Raw genomic sequence first — 27,663 nt, forward strand, 5'->3', positions numbered from 1 at the left:
TCCCATCTTCCCCCCATAATCCCTCCTCTCCATGCTCCATCCTCCTATCCAGGTCTCTTAAGAGTACTTAGGGCATTGTGGGTAATTCCATCCAGACCACCGAGACAATTACATTTCCCCATAAAAAAAACAAATTGTGGCTCCAAAATGAGTGTGTATCCCCCTCTGAATAACCTCTCTCTACCAAACAGGACACACACACACACACACACACACACACACACACACACACACACACACACACACACACACACACACACACACACACACACACACACACACACACACACACACATACACATACACATAGTTTAATGAAGGTTTTCCTCGGATGGATTGCGTATAGCCCTAATATCGTGACCACTCAGGCATGAGTAAACGATTATTAGCCAATTAAATGATCCATTGTTCCTCTATAACAATGGAGTGTATTTGTTTGTTTGGCTTCATAAGGGATCTGCGGCTTCTCAAAGGCTTAGGTAAGCAGCCAAGTGCTGTTGTTGTGTTTATTTGTTTGTTATTGTGTTCTGCTGCGCTACTGTAGATAGGCTTTACAGGAGCTAATTAAAATGGTTTAGTGAGGAAGGCATGTGTCATCAGTTTATGCTGAATGCCCTGCAAAACCTGCAAATCCTACTGTATTCACAGCCATGTTGTACAGTGAAGTACAGTGAGGTACAGTGAAGTACAGTGAAATGCCTTTCTTTCATGCACTAAACACAACAATGCAGTAATCAATATCAATGTAGCACTACAAATAACAAGGTAGAACAAAAACACACGAGATATAAAAATAAGAAATAAGAAGAACATGAGAGAGTAAGAAGCTAATTATTCATACTATATACAGGGTCAGTTCAGTACCATATTTACAATGTGCAGGGATACTGGAGTGATAGAGGTAGATATGTATAGGGATAAGGTGACTAGGCATCAGGATATTGGATAAACGGAGTAGCAGCAGCGTAAATTAGGATTGTACGTGAGTGGGTGTGCGTGTGTGTAGAGTCAATATAAATGTGTGCGCATGCTATGTGTGTGTTGGAGTGTCAGCGTGCGTGAGTGTGTAAAGTCCTGTGATTGTGCATAGAGACAGTGGGAAAATAAAAGTCCATCTTAACTACATATTGTATCAAGGCTGTAGCAGTGGTCCTAGAAAAGCTACCAGATATGGGAATTGTGCCCAAGCAACATAGGTTCACTTCTTGTAGATGAGAACAAGTCAATTGACTTTCCTGGTGAAAGAATGGTTAAATAAAAACCCACACTTCTATTCCTCATAATATAAGCCGTGACTTCCTATAGATTCAGATATTACAGTGGGAACATTTGAATTTCCTGATCTCACACTGTGTCGATAAAACATTTTGTCGGCGTGCTCCCATGAATGTTAACGCAATTATCTCCATTCTAATGAAGTATATCTCTGTAATCAGATTATTCAAGTTGAAACACAACGAGAGGGCAAGAGAACAGAGGCAGACAGTGTAGCGTCTCGCTGTGCAAAACAATTGGCTTAGCGTGGCGCACAGCGGGTGTGAGCAACGCAGGTGGGTGTGTTCATGTGTACCAGTAGGCCTATAAGCAAAATAGTCTTACGCTTATTTAGTTCTAAAGCAGGAATGGGCAATAAGTTACTCATCATGAGGGAACGCACCAACATCCATACTGTGACAGTGAAGAGAAAAAAGTATGTTTTAAAGTTAATTTCCTGCAATTCTACACATTTTGTCAGGGGGTGGAGAGAAGATTTAGCAATTGTATAACTCATTTCCTGCAATTCTACACATTTTGCCATAGGGTGAGGCAAATGTTTGCAGTTTTTTAATATGATAACTGATGATCAATGGGCCCCTCGGTCAGTAATTCGACCATGCTTAATACAAGTTTAGATAGCTGTACGCTAGACTATTTTACAGTAAGTTGAGATCCTGACTGAATTACCCCCCAAAAATAAATGGCCGCCACATGGTTGCCAGTTGCCCATCCCTGGTCTAAAGTATGATTACATTGGTTGTGTTGTTTTTGTTGCTCTAACATGCACCATCTTCATAAGTACGGTGTACAACGATTGACTCAAGGAGGGGTGAGGCTTGATGTTGAGGGTTTTGGGTGGCAGGGAGCCTAGCGGTTAAGAGCGTTGGGCCAGTAACCAAAAGGTCAATGGTTCGAATACCCAAGCCGACTAGGTGAAACATCTGTTGATGTGCCTTTGAGCAAGGCTCTTAACCCTCATTGTTCCTGTAAGTCACTTTGGATAAGAGTGTCTGCTAATTGACTCAAATGATTTAAAAAATGTACATGTTTCCACAAATGTACTCCGTTAATAAGCAGTATGGTGAATAGTCAATAGACAAAGTTGGCTCCATTAACATATTGTTTACCTATCCGATCCTTTCAGATGTATTGTTATTGGACATTGCCCAAGACTGACCTATGAATTGACATGAATCCCGCCCCCCATAACTTACTTCCTGTTCATGTCTCCTGGGATTACCCATTAGGGTTCGGGCGGGTAGGTGAAGATCACTGGAGGGCAATAGATCCATCCCTCAGCCTGGCAGCTAGGCCATGATGCATTAACATTAAATATTTAAACAGCTATTGTCTGACAACGGTGCCCTCCAAAAGAGTAATGTGTTCTTGGAGAGCAGATTTGTCATTTTAGATTCATGATGTCAGCTGGCTACGGCTGGGAAAGCAACAACAGAGACTAATCACTGCCCGTCACCACTTACAACCCCCAAACGAAAAATAGTTCAGTGACATGTCCATTGAAGGAAATAGCAGAGAGTTAGCCGTTTGTGTAAATGTTCCACCTTGAATAATCGGAAGGCCCACATATCAACTGTCATTCATGTCCAACATTGCAGCACTATAACATATTATACAAATGCTAATATGTATCTTCTGTTTCTGGTAATGGTAGTGTCTGATATAGCATGGCAATATGACTGAAATCACAGTTCCTCGTGTAAGCCAATAGCCACACACCAGTCACATCCCATCCCCCTCGTTATAGCACTGTTAGCACCTCCACCCATCAGACAGATCCACCTGCATAGCAACACTCCTCCACCCTGCTAATTCACAGGCATCATTAAGCCACGCTGCACGACCGGGCACATTAATATTTCAATAAAAGCCATATGCTAATCCTCTCTATGTTAATGTACAATAGTAAGTACATCATGGTCGGTGTATTTGAAGGCGCTCACAAGCCCCATGCAGCATGTGAGGAGGGAGTTATGAATATTAAAAAGAAAGAGGAAATCAATCAAGGGAATTTTGATAGAGATTCTTATCTACAGGGAAACTGAATCTCAATGGATCTACAGTATAGCACTCTATAAGATCTTATCGACAATATTGTACTGTTGATGACCTGATACATTCTCAGACGTTCAGAAAAACGGGACACACATTAGGAACTTTCTTCTTGTCACTTTCGTCTTTTGATGTCAATGTTTTATGGTATGCTTTATCACTTCAACTGAGAGAAGTCCCGTGACATCTTGTATTTACAGTGTTTCTATCATATATCTGTCATATATATTATTGCATAGCAGAAGAGATGTCAGTGTTCACTCTGCTCAACACCCTCTTCACTTGCGTCATGATGATCACCAGCAGCTAAATGCAGCATGGATGGAGAACGACGTGTTATGGCCAAGATGTGGCCCAGAACAACATGGCCTAGATCTGTATGAATGAGACTGTAAAGTGGGCTAATCAACACCTACCCCTAGTACACCCTCTCCTCCTCACCCACCCATCCCCACCTCCCTACTCTATGCCATCCCCTTATAGCCCTCCTCCAACCCTCTTCTCCTCACTTCCCTACCACATCTCTTTTCCTCCCCATGCCCATCCCCTTACAGCCCCCCATCCTCCCCCATCCCCCACACACATATACACACGCACACGCACACGCACACGCACACGCACACGCACACACACACACAAAGCACCACATGCACACACAAAGCACCACACACACATACCAAGCACCACACACACACACACACACCAAGCACCACACACACACACACACACACACACACACACACACACACACACACACACACACACACACACACACACACACACACACACACACACACACACACAATAAAACAAATATACACTAGCGCAGGCTTACCCACAAGGGAGGATTAATCAGTTTGATATGGTTACAGTATACATTTTTCAGTGGCATTCAGATACATTTTATTTTGAGCATTACACATATAAATCCCTTTAGCTAGCGTCATGCTGGAGATGGTACGGTGGAGAATGTGTTGCAGATAGAGTATGGTGGAGAATGTGTTGCAGATAGAGCATGGTGGAGATGGTACGGTGGAGAATGTGTTGCAGATAGAACATGGTGGAGATGGTACGGTGGAGAATGTGTTGCAGATAGAGCATGGTGGAGATGGTACGGTGGAGAATGTGTTGCAGATAGAGCATGGTGGAGATGGTACGGTGGAGAATGTGTTGCAGATAGAACATGGTGGAGATGGTACGGTGGAGAATGTGTTGCAGATAGAGCATGGTGGAGATGGTACGGTGGAGAATGTGTTGCAGATAGAGCATGGTGGAGATGGTACGGTGGAGAATGTGTTGCAGATAGAGCATGGTGGAGATGGTACGGTGGAGAATGTGTTGCAGATAGAGCATGGTGGAGATGGTACGGTGGAGAATGTGTTGCAGATAGAACATGGTGGAGATGGTACGGTGGATAATGTGTTGCAGATAGAGTATGGTGGAGATGGTACGGTGGAGAATGTGTTGCAGATAGAACATGGTGGAGATGGTACGGTGGAGAATGTGTTGCAGATATGGTACGGTGGAGAATGTGTTGCAGATAGAGTATGGTGGAGATGGTACGGTGGAGAATGTGTTGCAGATAGAGTATGGTGGAGATGGTACGGTGGAGAATGTGTTGCAGATAGAGTATGGTGGAGATGGTACGGTGGAGAATGTGTTGCAGATAGAGTATGGTGGAGATGGTACGGTGGAGAATGTGTTGCAGATAGAGTATGGTGGAGATGGTACGGTGGAGAATGTGTTGCAGATAGAGTATGGTGGAGATGGTACGGTGGAGAATGTGTTGCAGATAGAGTATGGTGGAGATGGTACGGTGGAGAATGTGTTGCAGACAGAGTATGGTGGAGATGGTACGGTGGAGAATGTGTTGCAGATAGAGCATGGTGGAGATGGTACGGTGGAGAATGTGTTGCAGATAGAGCATGGTGGAGATGGTACGGTGGAGAATGTGTTGCAGAGATCTATTGTTTGGTTGTCCTGTTTTCACCTTTTATTGATAACGCATACAGCATCCTGAATTCATGTAAACCTAATACCAGGACTGCGGCAGCGGCACTGCTGCTCTGTACAGTCACTATTGTGATTTCTGGACTAGCTTCACACACTCTTCACACACGCTTCACACACTCTTCACACACTCTTCACATACTCTTCACACACCCTTCACACCCTTCACACACCCTTCACACCCCCTTCACATACCCTTCACACACTCTTCACACACCCTTCACACACTGTTCACCCACCCTTCACACACCCTTCACACCCTTCACACACCCTTCACACACTCTTCACACACCCTTCACACACTCTTCACCCACCCTTCACACCCCCTTCACATACCCTCCACACACTCTTCACCCACCCTTCACACCCCCTTCACATACCCTCCACACACTTTTCACACACCCTTCACACCCTTCACACACCCTTCACACCCCCTTCACATACCCTTCACACACCCTTCACACACTGTTCACCCACCCTTCACACACCCTTCACACCCTTCACACACCCTTCACACCCCCTTCACATACCCTTCACACACTCTTCACACACCCTTCACACACTGTTCACCCACCCTTCACACACCCTTCACACCCCCTTCACACCCCCTTCACACACCTTTCACACACTGTTCACCCACCCTTCACACACTCTTCACACACCCTTCACACACTTTTCACCCACCCTTCACACACTCTTCACACACCCTTCACACACACTTCTTTGTGTTTCTGTTGTTGTTTACAGCAAAGGAATTGACCGTAAACATGTTCAATTCTGCATGTGTGCGTGTACATATTTGGGTGTGTGCACATGTGTGTCTTCCTCTCCCCCACATATCCAGTGTGTTACAATGAGAATCCCTCCCCTCAGGCGCTGAGACACAGACAGATAACGACAGATCCTCCACATGGTGCAAATCAATTGTTTTCTATGTTCCAAACAACAATACCAACAACATAAAATACAGACTACTATGTCAACAGTTCAAAGGGTTCTTCTGTATGGCTTTTAAACACGATTCCACCATCTTTACGTTCCATAACTGTCTAGTGGTGGCTCAATCGTAGATATTGACGGATTCCATATTGTGAATATAATCCCCAGCCCACGGCTGATCTGTTAAGTGTGGGGGAGGGGCAGTTATCAGAAGCTAAGGTTCAATCGATAGCAATCATTTGCCAATTATACTTGAAATTACAGCATCCATGTGTGCGCGCGCACACACACACACACACATACAAATTAAGACCCTACAATCTCTTAAATTAAGACCCTACAATCTGTACACACACACACACACACACACACACACACACACACACACACACACACACACACACACACACACACACTACAGTTGTTAAATAATTAACACTTAAATTATGATGAGTGTTCTTAAACATCTAGTTGAATACTTCATTTTTCTTTACATTTTTGGCCCTCGCCTTGTGTTGAATTATTCATAACTTACAGTATGTCTCTCCATACTCTCTCTGACTGGGACATGATATGATTATACATGGGTTTATGGAGACATCATCTATCGATGAGTTCTCATTTCAGATATAGGCTGTATGATGGTTCAAGGTGACTTCACGATACCCAATCTACCAGGAAGATGAGATACAGTACTGTAGTATCACTGATACTTCATATTTTCATCATAAGCCATACAAAAAATGCCATTCACATGTCTGTCAAGGTTGACTTTGTACATGGACAGATATTCAACAACTTGGTAGGACAATGGAAGTTTGCTTGAACAATCCGTCTTTCATTGTTATAACCAACATGTTTCATGTATTTGACTGGCTCTGTATGAATATGGTTTTGTGCTTGAGATCAAGTCTGTCGAGTGTTGACTTGAGGGAACTCCTGTGGAATGCTTGTCCAATGCTTATGGAATGCTCTCCTAAACAGATGTCTTTGTCACTTTGTTTACTTGTTTGTTTGCAGACTCTTGCAAGCCCTTTACCACAAACATTCCTAGTTTGAAAGGACACAGTAGCCGTCTGCCTCAGCCCCAAGAAAAACTGTAAAAATGCCTCACCTCTAAAATAAGGGGACAAATGTGTTTTAAAAAAATGAAAAGCTAAATTGCCGGCCCTCAACAGTGGACATGATTCATCATCATTGATTCATCTGGCCAGCTCATTTTTCTGTGCTCACTGACACACTGGCCCTGATACGGCACGGTGCCACTCAGCACACTACCCCGCCACTGCTGGAGGGCAGCGCTCTCTCTTTCTCTATCGCTCAGCCTATCCTTCCTTATCTCTTTCTCTCCTTCTCTCCCTGCCCTCTCTCCCATTCCCTCATACAGAGGCAGGCAGGCAGGCAGGCACGCACGCACGCACGCACGAACGAACGCACGCACGCACACACACACACACAGCCCCAACACCTCAGGGGAGAAGAGAAATCCACTTCAGCATAATGGGAAAATTATAATTTTTCTGCCTGTACCTCTCTCCTTAGGAGGTGACTGAGGGCCTGTCAAACGTAAACAATGCACACTTGTGAATAGATTAGGGTCTTGTACCTCAACCAGTCTACCTAGGCAGTCTGAAAATGACCGATTGGATTTGAGCCAAGGTTGTTTGTGCACCAGAAGATTGTGTTTGCCCACTGAGCTTAAAGACAAAGCATTAGCACTAGGGCTGGGTGATATGTCCAAAATATCATATCACAATATTTGTCAAATTCATGGCAGTATTTGACAGTATTTTATGTTTTTGAATAATACAAGTTCTAAATATTTTTTACGAGTAGTGCATGACCCTAGGATGGAAACACATGAATTCTAAGTGGTTGTACAATTCTTTCTGTATTCTGATTGATCTATATTCCACCAAACTAGGACAAAACAAACTTTTCATTTGATTTAGCACTGTATCAAAATATCGTTATAGACAGTATTGTAAAACCCAGTATACCGTTATTCATGATATATCAACCAGCCCTAATTAGCATGGAGACCAAATGCAAATCTGATTCAGAGGGGTTGGGTTAAATGTGGAAGACCATTTCGGTTTAATGCATTCAGTTGTGTAACTGACTAGGTATCCCCTTTCCCGTTCCCAAATCCTGTGGAGTAATGCGTCAGCGTGAAAATTTTTCAAACTCTCTCCCAGTGATGTTGACACACATAACTGCAGAGGAGAGCTCTTCAGCGGTACAGTGGCGGTGTCTCCCCTGGGGATTCCCTCCCTACCTCCCTCCCATCATCTTCTCTGCCTGGCTGCTGTGCTCGCTGAGCCCACCAGGCCATGGCGACCTCTGATTGACCTTGCGGGCACAGCGACAGCTAGATGAGAATAATGCTGTGTAATCAGTGATCTCATAGAGAGGTATATTATGTGTGGAAACCGGAGCAGAAGACGTTTCCTGTACTGAGTCTGATACCTTGTGGTACACTGTCTGTGCAATGTTGAAATATATTGGATACATTGGAGGTTGTAGTCTTCAAAATGAAGTGAAATTTGGACACATAACTTTCAGTTACAGTCCACAGTATGGTGAAGTAGCTATGCTTTTTTGGTACCGTTTATTCTGTCTCTGCTTTAAATTGAAAATGGTTCACATGAAACAGACACACAGCAGGGTCCTGATCTGCCCAGAATAAAATAATCTGCCACTGTGACCTTATAATGGATCAAGACAAACCCCAGCCGGAGCCATAATGGGGGCACAGTGTCCTGATGTTCCCTGTTGTTTCCTTTGTGGCCATGTGTCACTGTTTTGCTGCTGTCTCCATTCAGGGGCTTAATATCATGTAACATTCTCTCTAAGGCTGATAACCTCTTTCTCATGCAGGCTAATTTGATTTGATTCAGAACAGGAGGGCTTTTACCTAGTTCTGCTTCCAGAACCTTCTTTTTTTAATGCTTGGATTCATATTTACCTGATAGAATACAGTGCGTACAAAATGGCTTCCCCAGTGATCAATCTTTGGGCCTCTATTCTGTAGCTTAGGTCATACAAATCACCGTATTCATATGTCATGTTGTTGACATCCAAATGTAGGCAGATGCTACTGTTAGATACTGATATCATCACTGAAAGCAGTATCAGATATCTCTAAGGAGAGCCATGCAGTAGAGACCAGAGGGATTTCCTTCAGAGAAACAACCTCCCATAGAACTTTCTAATCTTGTGGAATCCTCTTGCAGCCTGCCCTTATCTCGTCATGTACGTGCTTTACAGTGAGCTTTAATGAGCTTGATAGTAAGTCACAATGCTGCATGGAACACAGGTTAGAGGTTAGAGAGCATCCTGACCTCACCTTGCTTGGATGTACTCTTAAATCCTCCAGATGCTACGTACTGCTTACTGCTGACTGCTACCAGTGCTTTAGCTCAACATAAAGTCTCCTCTCTCATTTGTTTTAAGGGTAATTATGAGGTGATATGGATTGAGAACGGTCTTAGAACTACATGAATGTACACACACACACACACACACACACACACACACACACACACACACACACACACACACACACACACACACACACACACACACACACACACACACACACACACACACACACACACACACATATCAAATGTTATTTATCACATGCGTTGACAACAGGTGTAGACTTTACCTTGAAATGCTAAGTTACAAGCCCTTAACCAACAATGCAGTTCAAGAAATAGAGTTAAGAAAATATTTGCTAAATAAAAAGTAGCACAATAAGATTACATAACAATAACGAGGCTACATACAGGGGGTACCGGTACCGAGTCAATGTGCTGGGATACAGGTTAGTCAAGGTAATTTGTACATGTAGGTAGGGGTAGAGTGACTATGCATAGATAATAAGCAGCGCGTAGCTGTAGTGTAAAAACAAAGGGGTGGAGGGGCAGGTTTGTGTCAATGTAAATAGTCCAGGTGGCCATTTGATTAATTGTTCAGCAGGCTTATGTCTTGGGGGTAGAAGCCGCTAAGGAGCCTTTTGGTCCAAGACTTGGTGCTCCGGTACCGCTTGCCATGCGGTAGCAGAGAGAATAGTCTATGACTTGAGTGACTGGAGTCGTTGACTATTTTTTGGGCCTTCCTCTGACACCGCCTAGTATATAGGTCCTGGATGGCAGGAAGCTTTGCCCCAGTGATGTACTGGGCAGTACACACTACCATCTGTAGCGCCTTACGGTCGGATGTCATGCAGTTGCCATAACAGGAAGTGATGGTGCAACTTTTTGAGAATCTGGGGACCCATGCCAAATCTTTTCAGTCAGCTGAGAGGGAAAAGGTGTTTTGTCGTGCCCTCTTCACGACTGTTGTGTTTGGACCATGATAGTTTGTTGGTGATGTGCACACTAAGGAACTTGAAGCTCTTTACCCGCTCCACTACAGCCCCGTCGATGTTAATAGGGGCCTATCCGGCCCGCCTTTTCCTGTAGTCCATGATCAGCTCTTTTGTCTTGCTCACATAGAGGGAGAGGTTTTTGTCCTGGCACCACACTGCCAGGTCTCTGACTTCCCTCCTATAGGCTGTCTCATCATTGTCGGTGATCAGGCCTACCACTGTTGTGTCGTCAGCAAAGTTAATGATGGTGTTGGAGTTGTGTTTGGCCACGCAGTCATGGATATTTTGTATTTGTATTTATTATGGATCCCATTAGCTGCTGCCAACGCAGCAGATACTCTTCCTGGGGTCCAGCGAAATTAAGGCAGTTTATACAATTTTAAAAACATTACAATACATTCACAGATTTCACAACACACTGTGTGCCCTCAGGCCCCTATTCCACCACTACCACATATCTACAGTACTAAATCCATGTGTATGTATAGTGCGTATGTGAACAGGGAGAACAGGGAGTACAGGAGGGGACTAAGCACGCACCCCTGAGGGGCCCCAGTGTTGAGAATCAGTGTGGCAGACTTGTTGTTGTCTACCCTTACCACCTGGGGGAGACTCGTCAGGAAGTCCAGGATCCAGTTGCAGAGGGAGGTGTTTAGTCACAGCGTCCTTTGCTTAGTGATGAGCTTTGTGGGCACACACAGAGAGAGACAGACAGACACACACTCACACACTGATATCCAGGTCAGCCTTGAGTCATTAAAGGATTATTCTGAACAACTCAAAGGCCCAACAGATTTAAACAGATCTCTTAACTTTTACCGCCTCAGAAACCCGGATCCGGGATCACCCCCCACCCCCCCCACACTGATTAGCATCGCTAGCATAGCGTCACAATTAAATAGTAGCATCTAAATATCATTAAATCACAAGTCCAAGACACCAAATGAAAGATACAGATCTTGTGAATAAAGCCACCATTTCAGATTTTTAAAATGTTTTACAGGGAAGACAAAATATGTAAATCTATTAGCTAACCCCGTTAGCAAAATACACCACTTTTCTAACTCCATCAGTTTCTTACTCCATCAGGTGCTATCACCAATTCGGCCAAATAAAGATATTGATAGCCACTAACCAAGAAAAAACCTCATCAGATGACAGTCTGATAACATATTTATTGTATAGCATAGGTTTTGTTAGAAAAATGTGCATATTTCAGGTATAAATCATAGTTTGCAATTGCAGCCACCATCACAAATCTCCCCAAAGCGACTAGAATTACTACATAGAGCAACGTGTATTACCAATTTACTCATCATAAAACATTTCTTAAAAATACACAGCTCACAGCAATGGATAGACACAGATCTTGTGAATTCAGACAATATTTCAGATTTTCAAAGTGTCTTACAGCGAAAACACAATAAATCGTTATATTAGCATACCACATATGCAAACGTTACCCGACCATTGATTCAAGCCAAAGAGAGCGATATCGTTATCATCGCCAAAATATATTAATTTTTTCACTAACCTTCTCAGAATTCTTCCGATGACACTCCTGTAACATCATATTACACAATCCATATAGAGTTTGATCGAAAATGTGCATATTTAGCCGCACAATTCGTGGTTACACAACGTGATTAGTGGGCAAAAAATCAAGCAATTTGCCCGGCGCCATTTTGGAAAGGCACCTAATCTTATCGAAAACTATTCATAAACTTGACTAAAAAAATACAGGTTGGACATGAAATGAAAGATGCATTAGTTATTAATGCAACCGCTGAGTTAGATTTTTAAAATTAACGTTACTAGACATACAGTGTGCGTTACAGCCAGACTAGTGCCGCAATAATGGCGTCACTAGTCGCCATTATTGAGTTTACATTTTTCCACATAAAAACGGAATAACATCATAAATAGCTCTTACTTTTCGACGAGCTTCCATCAGAATCTTGGCCAAGTGGTCCTTTGTCCAAAAGAATCGTTGCTTGGTTGTAAAACGTTGCATTCAACTTCTGATATAGCAGCTAACAATAGCTAGCAATAGCTATTTTGCCCCAACGTGTCCAAATCCTCAAGACGCAATACTGAGGAAATTCCGAAAAATAGCAATATACTCGCATAATCTGATATAACTCGGTTTAAAATAGCTTCGTTATGATGTTTCTAAAACCTATATCGAATTAAATTACAGACGGATACATCTAACGTTGATAATTGAGCGTTTGAAAATGGCATCCTGAGGTCCCTCTCTGCGCAATGGTCAGCGTCGAAAAGAGGGCGCACCTCACTCCTTGGCCTTTTATAACCTCTGAGAGCTACGTATAAAGCCCATTCCACTTCTCATTGGTTACTGACATCCAGGGGAAGGCGGGTGCAGTTCATGTCGTTCCATAGGATACACACAGACCTTTAAAACTGATCTGAGACCAGAGCTTCGCTCTCAGACCATCGCAGTACCTGTCATGGATTTCGCTGTAGAAAGAGTTCTGGGTCACCCACAGACATAATTCCAACGGTTTATGAAACTAGAGAGTGTTTTCTATCCAATAGAATTAATAATATGCATATTGTACGAGCAAGAATTGAGTACGAGGCAGTTTAATTTGGCGACACCCAGAAAAAAAAAATGCTAACTGCTCCCCCTATTGACAAAAGGTTATTAAGACGTCTTTAAGGATCATGTCACGCTCATGTGTGTGTCTTTACGATCTGTCATATCACCAGACACTATCACCAGACACAATCTGTTTTTGTTTGTATTTTTGTTAGGCAAATGCTTTCAAGCTCTTTATACAGTAAACATTATACATCTTTAATGGTTAGAGATTTTGCTGTAGCTTATCCTTCCAGGAAGTACAGAAGTGTACACTGTAAATGGGATTCGTAGAAGGCAACTAAGGCTTGCTTTAAGAAGGGAATAAGTCTAACCCACATTCTAAATATAGAGTTCCTTATTTTACAGTAGCTTTCATTGATCTGTCCTTTGTTGTCATTTCATTTCTCACTGGGTGCGTCCCAAATGGCAGCCTATTCCCTGTTCTGTACAGAGACCCAGCCCCTCTAATCACATCCACGCTAGCAGCATTACATCAACACCGCCTCTCCAGTCTCTTATACTGTCTTGTGTCTGGGTCTATTTTTGTCTTTGTTGATTCTAGCACTGCTCCTAAAATAGCTGTTTCTTAATACTTTTCTTAGTTGACTTTGAACGGTCTTATTTTCTCTTACTCAAATCCATAGCAGCAGACGTGTTTCACATTGGTCGTCTTATATGTCTTAATCTAGTTTATTTGGGGGTATTTTCTCTATGTTGATCCTAATATTGCCTCTATACACAGGGTTGTGTAAGGACTGTGTTAGAGCGGGGACTCCTGTTCTTTAAACCCCTATCTGTTATCATCACCATCTTTCCCTCTCCCTCTCTCCGTTCCTTTGTCTGTCTCATCTCTCCTCCCTGTCCCAGTGCCATTAAAGCAGCCTAGACCACATCCCTCTCTCCATCTCTCCATCCCTCCATCATCTTCCATAGCTTCAGGACACATCTTACAACCCTTTGGCTCTTCTTTGATCTGGTTTATTCCAATTCTAATGACGAATGGGATTAGCCTACCATGAACTAAGTTTCAGAGTAGACAATTTATAACGATAATAGCAATAATGGTAAGAAAATCACATTATTAGTAATAATGTAGCCTAACCTGCTCTCATAACTATGGTAGATACAGTATGATACTGTACGATAATGCAATGATAGCAACTGTAACCCTGCTGTGCTGAAAAGATCTATCACTTCTTCCTTGCTAAACTTTGTAAAAGTACAACTCTACTTTATGAGGCCTTACACAGTTGTGTACACAACCTTATATATAACCTTTAAACCACACCAGGAAGCCAAGACCAACATAACCCAGATCACACCATATGCTGCCACCAGTGTGCATAGCCTGGATGTCTGTAACCACTCTATCCTGTCCCTCTCTACCCCTTCAGTAACCACTCAGTCTCTCTCTCTCAATTATTTTCAATTTAAGGGGCTTTATTGGCATAGGAAACATATGTTTACATTGCCAAAGCAAGTGAAATAGATAATAAACAAAAGTGAGTGGCGCAGCGGTCTAAGGCACTGCATCTCAGTGCTAAAGGCGTCACTACAGACACTCTGGTTCAAATCCAGGCTGTATCACAACCGGCTGTGATTGGGAGTCCCATAGGGCGGCGCAGAATTAACCCAGCGTCGTTCGCGTTTGGCCGGTGTCGGCCGTCATTGTAAATAAGAATTTGTTCTTAACTGACTTTCCTAGTTAAATTAAGGTAAAGTTTCAACAACAACAAATTGAATAAATAAACAATTAAAAATTAACAGTAAACACTACACTCACAAAAGTTCCAAAATAATAAAGATATTTCAAATGTCATATTATGTCTATATACAGTGTTGTAATGATGTGCAAATAGTTAAAGTTCCTAAGGGAAAATAAACATAAATATGGGTTGTATTTACAATGGTGTTTGTCTTCACTGCTTGCCCTTTACTTGTGGCAACAGGTCACACATATTGCTGCTGTGATTGCACACTGTGGTATTTCAGCCAATAGATATGGGATTTGTTTTCACATTCTTTGTGGATCTGTGTAATCTAAGGGAAATATGTGTCTCTAAAAGTGGACATAGATTTGGCAGGAGATTAGGAAGTGCAGCTCAGTTTCCATCTCATTTTGTGGGCGGTATGCTCATAGCCTGTCTTCTCTTGAGAGCCAGGTCTGCCTTTGGCGGCCTTTCTTAATAGCAAGGCTATGCTCATTGAGTGTGTATTTTGTCAAAGATTTCCTTAATTTTGGGTCAGCCACAGTGGTCACTATTCACATAGTGTTGTGTGTTCCTTCCAAACAACTCAACGCTAGTTTAATCTGTACACAGAATATTTTGCCAGTAGCGCTGTGGAATATCCAGGTGCTCTTCTGCGATCTTCAGACATGCAGCAATGGGTTTTTTTGGACAGCAGTGGCTTCTTCCATGGTGTCCTCCCATGAACACCATTCTTGTTTAGTGTTTTACGTATCGTAGACTCGTCAACAGAGATGTTAGCATGTCCCAGAGATTTATGTAAGTCTTTAGCTGACACTCTAGGATTCTTCTTATCCTCATTGAGCATTCTGCGTTGTGCTCTTGCAGTCATATTTGCAGGACGGCCACTCCTAGGGAGAGTAGCAACAGTGCTGAACTTTCTCCATTTATAGACAATTTGTCTTATCATGGACTGATGAACATCAAGGCTTTTAGAGATACTTTTGTAACCCTTTCCAGCTTTATACAAGTCAACAATTCCTAATCCTAGGTGTTCTGAGATCTCTTTTGTTGGAGACATGGTTCATATCAGGCAATGCTTCATGTGAATAGCAAACTCAAATGTTGTGAGTGTTTTTTATAGGGCAGGGCAGCTCTAACCAACATCTCCAATCTCATCTCATTGATTGGACTCCAGGTTAGCTGACTCCTGACTCCAATTAGCTTTTGGAGAAGTCATTAGCCTAGGGGCTTCACATACTTTTTCCAACCTACACTGTGAATGTTTAAATGATGTATTCAATATAGACAAGAAAAATACCATAATTTGTGTGTTATTAGTTTAAGCAGACTGTGTTTGTCTTTTGTTGTGACTTAGATGAAGGTCAGATCAAATTTTATGACCAATTTATGCAGAAATCCAGGTAATTCCAAAGGGTTCACATACTTTTTCTAGCCACTGTATGGATAAACCACTTCTCCAGTCTTTTGGCTCTGTAACAAAGAACAAAGAACAAACAGCAAAAACATAAAGACATAAAGATAATAGCTTGCTTGACACATTGGAAAGAATTTACAAAAAACAAAGTTCACAGTGGCAGAATATCTGACCACTGTGAACTCTCAGTTTTTTTGTAAATTCTTTCCAATGTGTCAAGCTATTATTTTTTTGTTTTCTCATGATTTAGTTCTGCTCTGCATGTATTATTTGTTGTGTTACGTTGTACAAGGAGGATATGTTGAAATGTATGTTTCTTTTGATGGCATAGAAGGCCCTTCTTGCCTTGTCTCTCAGATCGTTGACAGCTTTGTGGAAGTTACCTGTGGCGTTGATGTTTAGGCCGAGGTATGTATAGTATAGCCAATTGGAATTTGTAGTCTGTATATTTTATCATTTCATTTAGGATACCATCAACACCACAGGCCTTTTTGAGTTGGAGGGTTTGTATTTTGTCTTGTAGCTCATTCAATGTAATTGGAGAATCCAGTGGGTTCTGGTAGTCTTTAATAGTTGATTCTAATATTTGTATTTGATCATCTATATGTTTTTGCTGTTTGTTTTTTGTTCTTTATTATAGAGCCAAAAAGATTGGAGAAGTGGTTTATCCACAGCACACCAACATCAAAACCTCATCCCAACTGTAAAGTATGGTGGAGGGAACATCATAGTTTGGGGCTGCTTTACTGCCTCAGGGCCTGGACAGCTTGCAACGGAAAAAGGAATTCCCAAGTTTATCAAGACATTTTGCAGGAGAATGTAAGGCTATCTGTCCACCAATTTAAGCTCAACAGAAGTTTGGGGAGGCAACAGGAGAACGACCCAAAACACAGAAGTAAATTAACAACAGGATGGCTTCAACAGAAGAAACTACGCCTTCTGGAGTGGCCCAGTCATTGAACTCAACCCGATTGAGATGCTGTGGCATGACCTCAAGAGACCGGTTCACACCAGACATCCAAGAATATTGCTGAACTGAAACAGTTTGTGCAGGTCTGATCCGCAACTACAGAAAACATTTGGTTGAAGTTATTGCTGCCAAAGGAGAGTCAACCAGTTATTAAATCCAAGGGTTCACATACTTATTCCACCATTCACTTTCTCCATTCCTTCCATCTCTAGAATGTCTTAATATTTTTCAGTTCCTTTGGCTTGGGTGCCTCATGATTAAGCATAGCTCTGTTCAAGTAGAGTGTGATTTTGCTGAGATCTGATAGGGGTGTCAGTGGACTGACTGTGAACACTCTAAGAGACTCTGGGTTGAGGTCAGTGATAAAGTAGTCTACAATACCTTGACCAAGAGATGAGCTATAGGTGTACCTACCATAGGAGTCCCCTTGAAGCCTACCATTGACTATGTACAAACCCAGGGTCCAACAGAGCTGCAGCAGTTGTTTTTGTTAGTTATCTTGTCGTAGTTGTGTCTGTAGTTGTGTCTAGGGGGGAATATGGGGGAGGGAATGCTGTCACCTCCGGGTAGGTGTTTGTCCCCCTGTGTGCTGAGGGTGTCGGGTTCTTGGCCAGTTTTGGGATTTAGGTCGCCACAGACTAGTACATGTCCCTGAGCCTGTAAATTGTTGATCTCACCCTCTAGGATGGAGAAGCTGTCATCGTTAAAGTATGGGGATTATATTGGGGGGATATAGGTAGCACACATGAGGACATTTTTCTCTGTTGAGATAATTTCCTTATTAATTTCTAGCCAGATGTCAAATGTTCCTGTTTTGACTAATTTAATAGAGTGGGTTAGGTCTGCTCTATACCATTAGCATAACCCCTGAGTTTCTTCCCTGGGGTCTCAATCCCGCCCTGTGCAATTGGGTCCTGCACTTCTTGACGGGCCGCCCCCAGGTGGTGAAGGTAGGAAACAACATCTACACTTCGCTGATCTTCAACACCGGGGCCCCACAAGAGTGCGTGCTCAGCCCCCTCCTGTACTCCCTGTTCACCCATGACTGCGTGGCCATGCATGCCTTCAACTCAATCATCAAGTTTGCAGACGACACAACAGTAGTGGGCTTGATTACCAACAACGACAAGACAGCCTACAGGGAGGAGGTGAGGGCACTCGGAGTGTGGTGTCAGGAAAACAACCTCTCACTCAACGTCAACAAAACAAAGGACATGATTGTTGACTTCAGGAAACAGCAGAGGGAGCAGCCCCCTATCCACATCGACGGGACAGTAGTGAAGGTGGAAAGTTTTAAGTTGCTCGGGGTAACATCATGGACAAACTGAAATGGTCCACCCAAACAGACAGTGTGGTGAAAAAGGCGCAACAGTGCTTCTTCAACCTACGGAGGCTGAAGAAATTTGGCTTGTCACCTATAACCCTCACAAACTTTTACAGATGCACAATCGAGAGCATCCTGTCGGGCTGCATCAACGCCTGGTATGGCAACTGCACCGCCCTCAACCGCAAAGCGCGGTCTGCACAACGCATCACCGGGGGAAAACTACCTGCCCTCCAGGACACCTACAGCACCCGATGCCACAGGAAGGCCAAAAAGATAATCAAGGACAACAACCACCCGAGCCACTGCCTATTCACCCAGCTATCATCCAGAAGGCGAGGTCAGTACAGATGCATCAAAGCTGGACCGAGAGACTGAAAACTAGCTTCTATCTCAAGGGAGAGAGGCTGCTACCTACATCAGACTTCAGATTGGTCACTTTAATAAATGGATCACTGTATTAATAATGCCACTTTAATTATGTTTACATATCTTGCATTACTCATCTCATATGTATATACTGTATTTTATACCATCTATTGCATCTTGCCTATGCCGCTCGGTCATTGCTCATCCATATATTTATATGTAGATATTCTTATCCCATTCCTTTACTTATACTTGTGTGTTTTAGGTATTTGTTGTGGAATTGTTAGATTACTTGTTAGATGTGTCTGCACTGTCGGAACTAGAAGCACAAGCATTTTGCTACCCTCGCAATAACATCTGCTAACCATGTGTATGTGACCAATACATTTTGATTTGATTTGTTTCACACCTGGTAGTTTGGTGGATGGGACTACCAGCTCTCTGTAACCTGGAGGGCAACTAGTGGGTCCGTCTCCTCTATACCATTTATGACAATGTCTGTATTTCCAGATTCTTTATTGAAGTCTTGATGAAGGCAGATGACTCAGACCTTGTATATTCCTGGATGAGATAGTAAAAGCTTTGTGTTCCATAGTGTCTAGTGTTGTTTTTGTGTGGTTTAGGCACGGACCATCACAGTAGGTGTGAGCAGAGCATGTTGAGCATCTGATACATAACTCTTAGGTCGCAGGATGGGGCTTGGGCAGGTGTAATAGTGGGGGTTCTCTCTCTCTCTCTCTCTCTCTCTCTCTCTCTCTCTCTCTCTCTCTCTCTCTCTCTCTCTCTCTCTCTCTCTCTCTCTCTCTCTATATATATATATATATATATATATATATATATATATATATATATATATATCTTTCTCCCTGCACAACCCCTCTCCCCCACTCTCTATACAGTACCTCCCCATCCCCCATCTCTCTGTGAGTGTATGTCCCATGTTTCTCAGCCAAATCCAATCATGTTAGCCTCTCCACTCTCTGGCCCAGCCTGACTAATGCCTGACTAATGCCTTTTCATGTAAAGGGCAGATTTCTCCAACGACTCACCTTGCTATCTCTTCTCTCTGTGGCAGTGGATCAAGGGCCTCCTTTTTCCTTTCCTCCAGTCACGCTCCCTCTCTCTCTCTCTCCAACCCTCCCTCCCTGTATCCTTCTCTCTCTCTTTCTATCTCCAACCCTCCCTCCCTGTATCCTTCTCTCCATCTCTCCCTCTCCAACCTTCCCTCCCTGTATCCTTCTCTCTCTCTCCCTCTCCAACCCTCCCTCCCTGTATCCTTCTCTCTCTCTCTCGCTGTCTCCAACCCTCCCTCCCTGTATCCTTCTCTCCATCTCTCCCTCTCTCTCTCTCCATCTCTCTCTCTCTCTCTCTCTCTCTCTCTCTCTCTCTCTCTCTCTCTCTCTCTCTCTCTCTCTCTCGCTCTCTCTCTCTCTCTCTCGCTCTCTCGCTCTCTCTCCCTCCCTCTCTCTCTCCCTCCATCTCTCTCTTTCTCTCTCCCTGCATCCTCCTTTCTCCATTTCTCTCTTTTCATCGCTCCCAGCATACTCCCTCAGGATGGATAATTCTCACTTCTGATCAACTTCAGTATGTTGCAAACCCATGGATAGCCTGATAAGATCTTACAACACCACGGCTGTCGCTACACTCTGTGTCCCTTCTTATTTACTGCTCACACTCATAGACGACCCATCTGTCATATCAAGTGTTGTTTGTTCCTTCTCTCTTGCCGTAGTTAATTGTTTTTGATACGCCCGCCGGCAATCATTATTCAGCCGCAAATAAATCAACGTGGACAACCTTGATTTAGTGTGGGGAGGCCATTAAAAGTGTGTGTGTGTGTGTTTCATCTTGAAGTCATACCCCCCCATACACACACACTAATTAATATTTTACCACAGGATCAATGTTGCTCTGTGTAGTTTGTTTCTGCTGCCACAACTCTCTGGTGAAAATGCAACCATTCTATTGGACAAGGAATGTAATATGTATTCAATCCTAATTGCCTCCAACATAGAGCCCCAAGCTGTAGTAACACATTGTGAGGAGGACAGGGGGACAACCCCCTCCCCACCTCTTTTGGTTCTATATTCTGGTGAGTGGAAGGACAAAGGATACATTTTCAACATCTGGGATGTGTATGGGAAGAAGGGGGGTTGTTTTTAGGTGTGTGTGTGTGTGTGCGTGTGTGCGTGCGTGCGTGCGTGCGTGCGTGCGTGCGTGCGTGCGTGCGTGCGTGCGTGCGTGCGTGTGTGTGTGTGTGTGTGTGTGTGAGGAAGGGAGGGAGGGAGGGAGGTAGTGGTAGCAGTTGGGGGTACTGTTAGGGACACAAACAGTGGCCTCATTGTACACATCAGCTCAAGCTGTGTCTGTGTGTGTGTGTCCCTCTCTCTGTCTCCCTCAGTAGGGTTGTAAAGTTCTTTGTGCCTGGCCCCAGTCAGCCTCTGTTATGGGGGAGCAATGAGAGATGGGCATTCGGCAACAGTAATCACACATACACACTAACACACACACACACACACACACACACACACACACACACACACACACACACACACACACACACACACACACACACACACACACACACACACACACACACACACACACACACACACCATCATGAAGCAGATAGATACCCTTCCTCCAGCAAGGACAGCTCAATGCAGTTTCCATTCAGCCCACAGTGGAAGACCTGGTCTAGGTGACTGCCAGATGAATACTGTAGTTCTTCTGTATGTGTGTGTGTGTTTGTGTTTGTGTGTGTTTGTGTGTGTTTGTGATTGCCCTGGAAGAACGATGAGCCGGGGATGTAGAATTCAATGAGGATTTGTTCTTGACACAAATACACTTTAGTATTTAGTGAAATAGTGAAATTGCAAAAATGTCAAATTGAGAGGAGAATGTGTCACCCGTGTGTGCTTGCGTGGGTGTCGTTGCGTGGGTGTGCCAGCGTGGGTGGGTGGTGGTTTGTAATGAACACTCTGAAATCACTGTAGATAACTCTGCTCCTATCTCTGATCTCCTCCACTGTGCTGCTGCATATTTATTATGATATCTGCTTCCTGCTTCCTGCTCCAGCGAAGCATTCACAGGAAATCAGCTCCCTCTCAAATGCACATTAAGGGTGTGTGGTCACGTGTGCGTGTGTGTGTGAGTGTATGTTTGTGCATGTGTGTTCATGTGTGCATGGTTTTGAGAGTGTGTGTTCCTGTAACTGTTTGCAGTATAATAATGTGTTTTCTGAAGGTTTATGAATCCACCTCATGTCAGTATGGGGAACATGTCTGACAACCACTAGCTAACAACAATGTTTTCCTCAACCCCAGCCCTTAACAAGCACCTGCACCCACTGGCTGTGTCACACGCTGTACACACACAGATGTGCATGCACACAAACACAGACATATGTGCATAATGAATGCAGTGAGGGGCAGCCACATAGAGAGTGAGAAGAGGAGCTAGTTGTTCGTCATCTTCCCATTTCTCTCTCTCTGAGCCTATCGGCGACCAGCGGCACAGTTCCCCACACGTTTCCCTTCAGCTGGGCTTCCGGAGGATCAACCAGCCTATTATTTATATATGCAGACAATATGGTTCAGGCGGTTTGTTGATATTGCTGAGAGTGCCTCCACTTTACCTCTCAAGCACACTGCAGCTGGAATGTCTGCTTGGATGTCCGACAAAGTGATATACCTGCGTCTCTGATAGATGAGACCTTAGCTGTCTCTGATTTGAGGAAGAGCACTCAAACTCAACTCTGGACCTCGAAGCCATTTCTACTGCCTATTTTCATTGTTCCCTTCTAATCAGGATCTGATTTAGACCTGGCACACCAGGTGGGTGCAATGAATGATCAGGTAGGACAGAAAACCAGCAGGCTCCAATCCTCGTAGGGTCAGAGTTGAAAAACCCCTGCTATAAAGGCTGCTCATCATCATTAGTAGCTAATCTTAATCTTAGTCAATCCCTGTAATGATTTAAGCATAAAGTACATGCAAATGCGATTGCACAGTACTTTGTGATGTCAGTGGGAGTTTCAACAAATTATGTTTTGCCCAAAAGAGCATTTTGTACACTTCTGTAATCGCTATGTCGACCAAGTTGAAGTAATGGCTCTTTATTTGTTCTCTATTGCCCGGGGATGATTTCCCACCATACACACATCAAAAGAGTCAAGAGTTCATCCAGAAATCATCCCCCAAACATGTCATAGTTGTCTTCCAGTGCTTCGTGCAGATCTCTGTTTTCCACCAAACTGTCCGCAAAGGCTGAAAAGGGAATATGGGTTATCAAGCGTCTTTCTCCCCCAGGTCTGTGTGATACTACACAAGTCTGTGTTAAGATAGAGCCAGCCCTGTGTCTCTACTGGTCCAAAGAGCCACTCTGCCATGCAGCACAACATTGTTAAGGAGCCATGTAATGTACCTCTTTCTAAAAGGGAAGAGATCTCCTACTCTGACTGGTTTATGAAAGATACATGACCAGTAATCTGAGCGACTGGTGTCATGACTACGGTCTCTCGCTCATAAACTAGGCAACTCCATTCAGACTGATTGTCCTGTCTGCATGCCTGTCTGGGATGCCGTCTCGGGTGGTCAGTCAGATGTTATTGCACAATTATTTTTGGGTCGGATTTCCGGACATATATTCAGCCTATTTCTGATTGAACTATGCTTAACCTGTGTCCACGAAACCCGCTTTCTGGATTTAGAAACAATGTCTGGTGGTGATATTTTTACTGATGCCCGACACAAACGCTTTGCAACATGCGGTCATGAAGTTCAAATGTTGCCACCTAACAGACAACCCTGGACGACCTGTAGACAAAGAGAACGAGACGATTTTCTTTTCATACATCTACACACTCCCCCTTTTCATTTAATCGTTCCTGCTGGAGATAAAAGAGCTGAATCACTGTGGGCGGAACGACCACCGCTCAGACACCAAGTGACCTGGAAGTAGGTCACTCAACTACAGAAGGTCATCTCAGAAATAACTAATTGAAAGAACGAGAGAGAGAGACAGAGAAAGAGGGCGGGAGAGAGAGGGGGAGAGGAAGGGACAGGGAGAGAAAGAGAAATACACTTGCTCCTCTAGGATATTGGAGAAAGATCTGAGCTTGTCTATAGTCTCTACCATTTTGGCAGACGTTTCTGTCCAATGAGACTGTGTTTCTGGCATAGGGAGACTAATTCCTGCGGACTCATTGTGACTAATTTCTCAGTTTTGCTTTAGGGAAGATATTCCTTGTTTCCCTTTTTATGGGAAACAAGGAATATCTGAATCTGAATTTGAATCTAAATTTCCGGTCTTTGTCATAGATGTGTGTTCAACATATGAATACAGATTGACTAGCCTGATGGGGGTCCCCATTTTCCCAATCTTCTCCATCCAAATCCTATGGTGACACACACACACACACACACACACACACACACACACACACACACACACACACACACACACACACACACACACACACACACACACACACACACACACACACACAGCGCCTCCATCCAAACCCTCTGTTGGGACGCAACACGTCACATTGCTTTCTATTTCCTTGGTAAATGCCAACACCTGCCCTCTGCCAGGCACCATGGGAGAGAGGGATAGGCAGAGGAGTGGGCGGCAGGTAGGCTAGTGGTTAAGAGCATTGGGTCTAACCAAAAGGTTGCTGGTTCAAATCCCGGGCCGACTACATGAAAAAATCTGCCGATGTGCCCTTGAGCAAGTCACTTAACCCTAATTAAACCTGTAAGTTGCGTTGGATAAGAGAATCTGCTAAATGACTAAGATGAAAGACACATGAAAGAATGATCCCATTATTGATAAAATATTTTAGCTGGCAAGAAAGCAACTGAGGAAATGCATGGGGCAAACTTTCTTTCTCTCTTTCCCTTCTCTCTTTTCTCTTTTTCTCTTTCCTTCCCCTTCTTTCTCTTTCTCTCTCTCTCTACCTCTCATTCCCTCTCTCTCCTCTTCCCCCCAGTCTCTCCCCTCCTGTGGCAGCACCATGAGACGAGGGCCTCGGTTCTGACAGATACTAAATAGATCACATCATTATCTTATCAGTGAATAACAGGGTGTTGAGACACCAGCATTAAAGCCTGTTACAGCCTGTCTCCAAAGCCAGAAAAACATCACTTATTTCCCTCAAAAGATGACCTTCTCCCTCCTATCGATTCAAAGCTGTCTGCAGAGACAGCTTAAAACAAATAAATAAAACACGGATTGTAATTGATTTGTCTGGTGATACAAAAGACGACAATGTTGCAGGAAAATAACTGTTGAGGGTAACGACTAGGGTGTGTGAGCATCATAGGGAAATGTCATTTAACAGTATTAGAGTTGTGTTGTGTGTTACTGGAGAGGCAGAGAGGCACAGAGCTAAGTCGCTAACAGTCGTCTCACTGGTGTGCATGTGTGTGTCTGTGTGTGTGTGTGGTGATGCTGGGGAAGATGAGTGTACTTATAGTGCCCAATAGGTCTATGGATCTAAGGACTGGTACATGGCCCAATTATTGGCCAAGGAGAGCCAGACCACTCTCATCTCTCTCCATCATCACCCATCTCTCTTCACAGTAGGCCTCTCTCCCTCTCCCCCCATCTCGCTCTCCCTGTTTCAGTCTTTCGCCTTTCACACTAACCGGCAATCGCTCACATCCCCAACTTCTCTTCTTCCCCTTCCTTCCTTCCTTCCTTCCTTCCTTCCTTCCTTCCTTCCTTCCTTCCTTCCTTCCTTCCTTCCTTCCTTCCTTCCTTCCTTCCTTCCTTCCTTCCTTCCTTCCTTCCTTCCTTCCTTCCTTCCGTCCTCCCGTCCGTCCGTCCTTCCTTCCTTCCTCTTTCTTATGACTTGTTCTGTATTAGAAAGAGTGGTGGCTCCCCGTGGGTGGGTGTTCTAAGGGGGATTGAGGAGAGGGGGCTGAGGGATGTGTCACACCCCTCGTGCCCCTCCTCTATGTTGATAGAGGGCCGTTAGTTCCTCCTGGCTCCTCTCAGTGTGGGACATCCTCCTGGCTCCTCTCAGTGTGGGACAGGGGACGCAGGTGTGTGTGTGCATATGTGGTTGTGTGATGGAGGGAAGCAGGCCAATTTGAGCTGTTTTCTCCCTCTCACTCCCACTCTCTGTCATACTGTGGATAACCATATCACCCACTAACATGTTCATTAATTACCATGAACACCTGCAGAGAGGGGAGCCTTTCAATCCGAAACCTCACCCAGACTCACACACACACACACACACACACACACACACACACACACACACACACACACACACACACACACACACACACACACACACACACACACACACCCTTCCCCTGGGGGGGCTAACATGTCACAGCTGTAACATGTTCTTGTTTAGAGAATAGAGTGCTGGGAATGCTTAACCCCCCTAGCTAATCAAATGCCTCTTGTCCTTTCTCTCAATTATGAAAATCAATTTATTTATGGAAAGGTTGGTCAATCGTGCTTTTCCCTCACTTGCTAGCAGGGAGTATACTAGATTGGCAGCCACAAAAGGTGTATGTGTGTGTGTGTGTGTGAGCGGCAGGGCTATTTCTTATGTTGGAGGCAGTTTCTCACGAGGTGTTATTGAGCTGTATTGACCGGGCCTCTCTCCCTGCTGCTGAGGGCTAATTCAGGCTCTATTCCTTCTGCTGACATTTTCATCACCATGGCTCTGCTTTATGGAGTCAAGGCATAAAGCACTGCTTAAAACAGCCCCTGTCCTCTGTTCTCGGACCGCTCTCCTCTCCTCTCCTCTCCTCTCCTCTCCTCTCCTCTCCTCTCCTCTCCTCTCCTCTCCTCTCCTCTCCTCTCCTCTCCTCTCCTCTCCTCTCCTCTCCTCTCCTGTCCCATCTCCTCTCTCTTCTCCCATATCCCCTCAGCCCCGCTGTCAGGCAGATAAAGTGGCCTACATTGGAATTGTGTTATATAGTCTTCCCTGGTAAGAAACATTATTGTAGCATTGTGGGAGAACGGATGCTTGGTTGAATCTGATTTTCACGAAGCCAGTCAAGAGGATTGTGAAGCCATGGAGAGTTCCCCTGTGCTGAACCTTAGTCCATCATATGCAGACATAAACAAATATGGAAAATGTATGAATATCTTGAGGGAAATTATTATTCATGTCATCTGGAAGTTAAATGACAAAACTAGGTTGACTTTCCCTTGCCTGGCCGCAGATCTGTTGTGCCTACTCCTCTGTCTGATGTTATGCCTTGTTACACAGCAATAACTGATCTGGGACCAGGATACAGTGAACCCCCAGGCTGTGTCCTTTTTCCGGCAGCCGGCACTCCTCTCCTCCTTGGATCTGGTTAGATAGCTCACTGGGACACCAGAGAGATGGGGGAGAGACAGAGGGAGAGACGGGGTTGGATGGGAGAGTCCGTGGTAGTTTGTTTAGCTAGGAGGAGGATTCCTCTGACCTCTGACCCACTTCTGTGATGCAGATTCATCTGAGCAGCTTGCCCTCTCACATAGTAAGCTACGTAGGTTCTCCTTCCCCTCCCTCAGCCCACAGAGAGAGGCAGGCGGCCCAGGCCAGCAGTAGCACTGCAAGCTGCTCAATCCAACAACATAAAACAGGCAGAGCTCAA

The 27,663-nt window shown here is 44.1% G+C and overlaps 1 protein-coding gene across 1 annotated transcript in view; it reads left to right on the plus strand.

Annotated features, from left to right (window-relative positions):
• The first annotated feature begins 4,314 nt into the window (after window positions 1-4,314).
• Window positions 4,315-27,663, plus strand: part of LOC120027047 (thrombospondin type-1 domain-containing protein 7A-like) — a 100,915-nt gene continuing 77,566 nt past the window's right edge. Inside the window, exons 1-4 of the mRNA XM_038971891.1 lie at window positions 4,315-4,821; window positions 4,868-5,278; window positions 26,023-26,100; window positions 26,504-26,516. Coding sequence (XP_038827819.1) covers window positions 4,315-4,821; window positions 4,868-5,278; window positions 26,023-26,100; window positions 26,504-26,516 — 1,009 coding nt within the window. The remainder of the gene's footprint in view (window positions 4,822-4,867; window positions 5,279-26,022; window positions 26,101-26,503; window positions 26,517-27,663) is intronic.

Source organism: Salvelinus namaycush, chromosome 32, assembly GCF_016432855.1.
Source record: "Salvelinus namaycush isolate Seneca chromosome 32, SaNama_1.0, whole genome shotgun sequence".
NCBI lineage: Eukaryota > Metazoa > Chordata > Actinopteri > Salmoniformes > Salmonidae > Salvelinus > Salvelinus namaycush.